We start from the raw sequence: 8412 nt of genomic DNA on the forward strand, positions 1-8412 counted from the left end.
TCCGACAATGATCCTCAAGGAGACGGGGGGAACTTCCGACCGAAGGGTAGAGGAAGAATTGGAAAGACTACGGGCCGAAATCCGCCAACTGAAATACAGGAACGAGCACCCCCCGAGGGAATCAGGGCAGCCTAGGAGAAGGCAAGGAGACTCGAGGCCGACGTACGGGGGACCCTCGCCGTTCTCCCAAGCATCTAGAACCCGGGAAGGCAAGCCCATCTGCTACCAATGCAGAGAGACGGGTCATGTGGCTGCCGCGTGTCCAAAGAACAAGCCGCGATGCTACACTTGCCAGGGTTACGGGCACCGGGCTGCACAGTGCCCCTCACGAGCCCCGAGGGCGGACCAAGGAAGGTTCCAGACCCGGAACACCAACCAAAGGTGGGAGAGGCCACCAAATGGCAGCCCGCGCGCGCAGTAGGAGGAACGTCCGCGGGCAGGACCATAGATGACGACCTCCTCCGTATAGCAGGGAAACTGAGTGGTAAGTACACTCCCATAGTTCTAGATACCGGCTCATGTGTTAGCTTAATAAGCAGTGAATTGGTGGAAGGATCGAAAGTAGAGCCCGAAAAGCGTGTACTTAGGGCGGCTAACGGCCAGTGTTTGAGAAGCTCGGGTCGAATAAAATTAGAAATCGACTTAGGTGGAAAACAATTTGATGTAACATTCAGTGTTATTGAAGACTTTGCATGGCCTGTGTTGTTGGGAACAGATTTCCTTGTTCACTACAAGGCTGTAATAGATTTTAATAGGATGTTTGCAAAGTTCGCGCACCCCGAGCAAGAGGTCGTCATTCCAATTGGTAAGGAAATGTCTGAAAATGTTAGAGCCCTCGTAGAATCCTTTATAGAAGACATGAATCCGGTGTTCGAGGACATAGTGCATAGATATTTGGCAAATAGAGATGTGGATGAAGAAGAGGTCGATGGAGGATCTGAGAAAATGACGGCAGAAGAAGATGTCCGAATTCCGCCGAGATCCACAGTGAAAATTCCGGTGAAGGGACCGCGCAATGGCGGCACAGATAAAGTAATAGTGGCAGAACGTTTGAATAAGCAAGGAGTGACTTTAGAGAAGGTGGAAGTAGTAGAGGATAAAATGATAGCTGCTCTACGTAACCACCGCTTCATACCGAAGGCAGTATTAAAAGATACAACCCTAGGTAGATGGGGTAATACTGAGAACATGGAGAGTGACTATACGGAAGAAATTCCTAAGAATTTCATAGATTTTAGAGAAACTGACCGCGCGAAACTAGAAATAAACCCTCAGCTGACGTGGGAACAGAGACAGGAAATGAACGAGTTAATAAAGGAGTTTGACGATGTGTTTGCTTGGACGCCCGATAGACTGGGGAAAACGCACTTAGTGGAGCATACAATCCCCCTAGAAAATGAGACGCCTATTCACCAACCGCCGTACCGTGTTTCGCATAAAGAGAAAGAGATTATTAGAGAACAAGTGGACGAAATGTTAAAATTAGGTGTAATTAGACCATCAAATTCTCCATGGGCATCCCCCGTCGTTCTTGTGAAAAAGAAAGACGGCGGATGGCGTTTTTGTGTCGATTATCGTAAGCTGAATGCCGTCACCAGAAAAGATAGTTACCCATTGCCAGTCATAGACGACATTTTGAGCTATCTGGGTGAAGCAAAATACTTTACCAGTCTGGACATGTTTAGTGGATATTGGCAAATAGCAATGAAAGAGGAAGACAAGCCAAAAACAGCTTTCATTACTCCAGATGGCCTTTATGAATTTAATGTACTAAGCTTTGGATTAACGTCGGCCCCTATGAGTTTTCAGTGGTTGGCAGACACCGTTCTGGCAGGTCTTAAATGGAATAAGGCGTTGGTATACTTAGATGATATTTTGGTATATGGGAAAACGTATGGAGAATTATTAGAAAATACGCGTTTGGTTTTTCAGAGATTAAGGGAAGCGGGGCTCACCCTAAAACCTTCGAAATGCCATTTCGGAATGACCACAACCAACATTTTGGGTCACACCGTCAGTGGGGAAGGGATAAAACCGGACGAAGGGAAAATAAAGGCGGTCCAAGAGTTTCCACAACCGAAAAAAGTGAAAGATGTACAAAGCTTTTTAGGTCTTTGTAATTTTTACAGAAAATTTGTTAAAGATTTCTCTAGAATAGCTAGGCCCCTTCACCTACTCACGAGGAAGGATACAACATTCAAGTGGTCCGAGAAAGAGGAAAAGGCTTTCCAGGAGTTAAAGACAGCCCTAACGACTGCGCCCGTTCTAAGGCATTACTCACCAAAGCTCCCCCTTGAACTACGCGTAGATGCCTCAGGCTTTGGCCTGGGTGCGATCCTATTGCAAGGAGAAGGGAAGGACATTCGCCCTGTGGCGTACGCTTCAAGAACTCTGTCTAAAGCTGAACAGAATTATCCCATAACGGAAAAGGAATGTTTGGCCGCCGTGTGGGCGCTAACTCATTTCCGACCGTACGTATGGGGACAGAAGATAAAGATAGTGACTGACCACCACGCCCTATGCTGGTTAAAATCCATAAAAGATCCCTCGGGCAGGTTGGCAAGATGGAGCTTACGCCTACAAGAAATAGATTACGTAGTTCAATACAAGTCAGGACGGACGCATAACGATGCCGATTGCCTTTCCCGAAATCCAAATTCAAGCCCCGATGAAAAAGAATCAGAGGAGGCGGACGAAATACCTATGCTGTCCCTGTTGGGGAAAAGAAACGAAGTAGGACCAAAAGAGATGGCTATACTTGCATTACTTGGCGAGGAAATAGGTAAAGCACAGAGAGAAGACGAGGAGTTAGCTCCTATGATTCAGGCCTTGGAAGAACCAGATAAGGTGGATGACATGATGTTAAAAAACGTCAGATTCTTCACCTTAAAAGACGGTGTGCTGTTAAAGAGAAATGGAGGGACAAGAGGGAAAATGCGCTTGACAGTGATCCCGAAAAAGCTTCAACAGGAAGTAATGTACGCGAGTCATGATGACCCACTGTCGGGCCACTTAGGTTTTTCCCGAACTTACGACAAATTAAGAATGCGTTATTATTGGAGAGGAATGAAAAATGACGCCTTAAGATACGTGAGAGGTTGCCCAGACTGTCAGGTGAGGAAAGGACCGCACGAGAAACCAGCGGGGTTTCTGCAGGCAATATCGCCAGGTCAGCCATTCGAGAAGATAGGCGTTGACTTGCTGGGTCCTTTCAGACGTAGCGGGAGAGGAAAGACGATGATAGTCGTTGCTACGGACTATGCGACGAGATGGGCCGAAACTAAGGCCTTGACAAACGGGACAGCCGAACAAGTCTCTAAATTTCTACTAGAGCAGATCATCTGCAGACATGGGGCACCAAAGACAATCCTCACAGATAGAGGAAAAGTGTTTCAGTCAGCATGTATTAAGTCTCTGCTGACGAGCATGGGAGTGGTACGGTCATTCACAACGGCCTACCATCCCCAGACAAATGGCCTTACAGAAAGGCTTAATAAGACACTAGCAGAAATGTTAAGTGCGTTCACAGGAGAACAACAGAAGGACTGGGACGAGTTCTTACCCCAAGTCACGTTTGCCTACAATACGACACGGCAAGCGACGTATGGAGAGACTCCATATTTTCTAGTCCATGGTAGAGAAGCAGTGTTACCCCCTGAGGCAATGTTAGGGGATAGAGAAGATTCGGACTGGACGAAAGACCGAGAAAGGTTAGAGGAAGCAAGAAATAGAGCTTTAGAAATGTTAGCCCAGAGACAGAAAAAAGAAGCAGTAAGATACAATGCACAGCGAAAAGAGAGAGAATTCGCCGTGGGAGATCTGATCAGATTATATACGCCGAACAGGAAGGTGGGGAAGAGTGAGAAACTTCTTCCACAATACCAAGGTCCATTCAAGGTACTTGAAAGGAAGGGACCAGTCAATTACGAGATAGAGAAGGCGAAAGGCAAAAAAGACGTAGTACACGTCTCACGGATGACTCCATACAACCTAAGGTAAGTGGAAAATAGGAAATCAAGCAGTCTGATTCATTTCAGAATGGCGGATCTTGGAAGGTGTGGGATTTGCAAGGAAAAAGGGCACACCCCTGGAAATTGCCCTGAATGGCCTACTGCAGAATGTTACCCCAGCCCACCGATCACCTTTCCCGACACGCTGACAGTGTCCGGGATGGTATGTGGGGTACTCAGTCACCACATCAAGGTCCTTCCATGTAGTGAATATACATGGGTGGACCCAAGGATCCTCCCGGGGGATCGGAGGGGAAAGTCGATGGAGATAATTCCCTTAGAACTGGGAAGCCAGAGGTTTAATCCATGGGGCCACATTGTGTGGAATCCAGGACTACCCCTGGAACTGGGTCTGGATTTTCTCCAGAGAGCGGGGGCAGTAATTGACCTGAGGAGCTGCCAGTTAATATTTCCAGGAAACAACGCTCTCCCTCTCCATCGAGCAACACCCTTCGTGTGGGAATGTGAGGACCCCACCGGCCGGGAATTCGACGACATCCTGAGGATGGAATGCATTCCCGGATCAACGGTACTTAATTCCATTCTTCTCTTTTTTATAATAGATCCAAGACTACCAGGACGACTGGAGAGAGACTTTGCTTGATTGGTTTACAACTGAAGGGACCAAACAGTGAGTAAAGGTAGCACACAATGACCCTCTTAACGGCTTTAATTACGATGGGGGGCATAATTTGTTTTGGTATGGGAAGCGAAATACCTATGGTTAAGAAAATCAATGCAGGCACTTACTGGACACCATTGCCCGACGTAGTGGCATATGAGGCATCCTTGCCCAGATTGTATAAAGTTAAATGGGGACGTGAAATTACGAGATTTACACCAAAGGAACATGATTGTGAAAGTCGGGATGATATCTGCTCTGCCATACATACTTTGGATATTACGATGACCAAGCTACAAACTGTTTTAACAGACCTCAATTTAACACCGAAATATTTAAAGATTGGTAACAAGAGAGAGAAAAGAGGATTGGACTTTTTGGGTGCCGCGTTTAGATGGTGCTGTGGGGTTGCTACCGAAAAACAATTAAAATCAGTAGAACGAAATGTAGACACGTACCAGCAGAAATTATCAGAATTCGGGAATGCATTACAGAAAGAACATAACTATCTGTTAGACGCAACTCAGAATATACGAAATTATTCCAAAGAAATGGAAAAATCATTTGATGAATTACAGAAACACGTCATACGAGTCGAGCAAGGGATGAACATGAGATTATTTGAGGGTGAGGCTAAGCACTTTCGTGACCTCATTAGAGTAGTTGGTACGAGTATGGGCACCCAGGCAACATTAATAAATACCATTAAAGAAAATGAAGCTCTCCACTATTGCCGAAACAATCTTTTTCCTATCTCTCTGGTAAAACTTTCAGACTTACAAGATGATTTAAATAACTTAAATAACAAATTAAACCCTTTAGGCTACGAATTAGCACAAAAAGAAGTTACCGAACTGATGACAATGAAAATAGCCCAATGCACGTTACGAGAAGGCGAATTATTAATTAGATTTAACGTTCCTCTTATAAAGAAGGGAGCCCAGTGGAAATTATACGAAATAAGTGCCACACCTTTCGGTTGGAAAAACGAAACCTGTGTAATCTTGCACAACGTAGTCTATGCAGCAGTAGATGGGGGAAGGCTGCGGACACTTTCGGGACCCGCGATGCATGACTGCCGTCCATTTGAAGATAAATTATGTTTTTTACCTAGATTCCATGGGGACACCTCACATGGTCCCCAATGCGCTCTGACGATGTTCAAGGGAGCAACAGCGAAACAATTAAACGAGGCGTGCACTCTCCGCTGTCATCCAGGTCAGAGTACCATTATTACTGAGGTTGCATTTGAGAAATACGTAATCACCCATCCACCCCCCTCAATTAAAGTAAACTGTGGCCAGAGATCGCGGGAAATAAAGACCGCACTAGAAGGACCAGGAGCACTTGAACTAGTATTGCCATGTCAATGCCAGGCCAGAATATCAGGAGACTTATGGATACCGGCCGCATTTCCTTGTAACAAGGACGGAAATGTTCAAGTTCAAACGACTCATGTATTACCGGCAATATGGTCCACACTGGACACCATCGTAGTAGACCCAAGGCGACCCGAAACTTTGCCAGAATTCGAAAACTTATCAGATTTCTTAAATGAGAAATGGGTTATAAAGACCCCGCATTTAAATCTGTCACGTCCAGATTGGGAAATTGATACAAATGTCCCCATGTTGAGAACGGATTATGGAGAGGAAATTGGTAGTACTGGTCTTGTGTGGTGCCTCCTCATGTCTGTTTTGGTTGCCCTAATTACTTACCGTGTGTACAAACACGAACAATATATGCCTTACTTGGTGAAAATGGAGGACGGAAGAGAATTATTTGTGGCCAAGAAGGCCCGAAATCAGGGAGAGGTAAGATAGGGTACGGAAACCCTTGCACAATGAGCAGCATCTAGATGCATGGAATGGCATGATTGCATGAAATTTCAGAGATAAGGGAGACAAGCTTGAATAGAGAGAACTAACCAATACACTAGAGTGATGATGCATGTGAACTAACTGGGCTAACATGACACTAAACCGCGGAACCCAACGAAGGGGTGAAAATGAAAACAGAGGGAAAGAAAAATGCAATGCGCTCTTGTCCGGCGACTCGCTCACACCTAAAGAAGGAAGATGTTAGGAGCGTTGGACAAGACCGCCTTGTGAAGAGTCTCGAGACATCTCTCCAATTGAAAGAGAGAATGAAGTAATGGCCAAGTCGACAATCTAGATTAGTTGGAGATAATAGTAGTATCAATTTTGTAGTTTTAAGTGAATTTTTTTAGCATTAGTACAAGGTATCTAAGGAGTGGCCTGATCAACCACTTTCTTTTTCCTTGAAGCTCTCTGAAGTGGAAGCCGCTGTCGCGCTCGCCGAGTGGAAAGAAAATGCGACAAACGAAGATGAGGTTACATCTTTATAACTTGTTAATATTAGTCATTGGCAGAGTAATCTGGACGGAGGGCACCAAAGAAGTTCCAGTGGATATAACAGCTGGGGCATTGTTCCGGCAGTTGCCGAATGTCACGCTGTACGAAACAACCATCCCCCTGATATTTAAGATTCCTTACCAGCCCGGAAAAGATTTAAACCTGATGTACCGGTATCTGGAAGAAACATGCAATGAGGCCTGTGGGGAGTCAAAGGAGATCCTGCGGAGGGCGGTATCTAATTGGAATTGGAACAACTGGGCGAACACCTTCGGTGAGTCGCATCTGTCCAAAGATGGTACGGCCTTCGCAACCTCCTTTGCTCTACCAGAGAGACGGCATACGGGACGGATGGTAATTACGGAGCAAGAGGCGGACAACATGGAGCAGGACCTGAGGGCGCTGGGGGGACAATGGGACATGGAGATGGCTCCCCTCACGGTCAGACCCTCTCAGCAGTGCAACGCAGAGAACGGGGATGTCAGACTAAAACTTCTAGAAGTATTGACACTTATTCGGACACAGGCTGACATTCTCCGTTCCTGTCAACATCGGAGACTAGACCCTATGGTTATAGACGTAAATAACTTAAGAGATAAATTAATTCTCATTAGTCGGAAAATACGGCATGATGGGTACGAATTGGCTTTAAAACACCTATCCAGATATTATATCCTTAGCATGATGGATTGTTTGCTGTCTCCAAGTCACCTCTACTTGATCCTTTTACTTCCGTTAAAAAGACAGCATTTTGTACCTGCATTACATACCTTTCTTCCAATACCTTTCGCCAGGGAGGGGCATACCTGCGGAATAAAGATGCAAGCAACGGACTTCGCAATTCTAGCGGAACCACGGCGGATACAGATGAAGGTACTGGACTGCAATCCACACAAGGACGAACTGTGCCTACTGGGAGACCCTTTGGGGGAAACGCTGACTACAGTCCGCTGTGCAGAGACCATGGTGAAAGGGGGGTCGGCAGCCAAACTTACATCGGTCTGCCCAATTGAATGTGTACCATCTGGTGACATGGTCGTCACCAAGATAAGTACCACGACCTACGTCATTACCAACCCCCCTGCCAACGCCACGGTTCAATGCGAGTGGGCGAGGAATCGCTCACATTGGGCTACAGAGAATGTGGGCGCCTTCAAAGTGGATCTCCCCTGTGACTGTGTGTTGCAGTTAGGTGACGCCGAGTTTCGACCCCAGTACCCGTGTCTGTCCGCATCCGAATCCGTAGTTGTCCGCAGGTTAATCCCTGCTCCCTGGGCTTCTATTCCCTCCCTTTCCTTACCCCCCTACGATTCCCTGAACTTTGCCACGTGTGAAGTACTGAAAGACTGTGTAAAAAGTTCTTGGAAACCCTTCAACCCAGTGACAATAATTTACCCTACTCTAG

The 8412-nt window shown here is 46.2% G+C and overlaps 1 protein-coding gene across 1 annotated transcript; it reads left to right on the forward strand.

Moving 5' to 3' along the window:
* Window positions 1-4661: 4661 nt before the first annotated feature.
* LOC124160241 lies at window positions 4662-7623 on the forward strand. Its single transcript, XM_046536054.1, has one exon. It carries the CDS (start codon window positions 4662-4664, stop codon window positions 6453-6455), a length of 1794 nt encoding a protein of 597 aa, XP_046392010.1. The 3' UTR covers window positions 6456-7623.
* The last annotated feature ends 789 nt before the right edge of the window (window positions 7624-8412 follow it).

This window comes from Ischnura elegans, chromosome 6 (assembly GCF_921293095.1).
Source record: "Ischnura elegans chromosome 6, ioIscEleg1.1, whole genome shotgun sequence".
Lineage (NCBI taxonomy): Eukaryota > Metazoa > Arthropoda > Insecta > Odonata > Coenagrionidae > Ischnura > Ischnura elegans.

What these genes read in the sequence shown, in the direction of transcription:
- LOC124160241 (XM_046536054.1), top strand. Translation starts at nt 4,662, where the DNA reads ATGACCCTCTTAACGGCTTTAATTACGATGGGGGGCATAATTTGTTTT.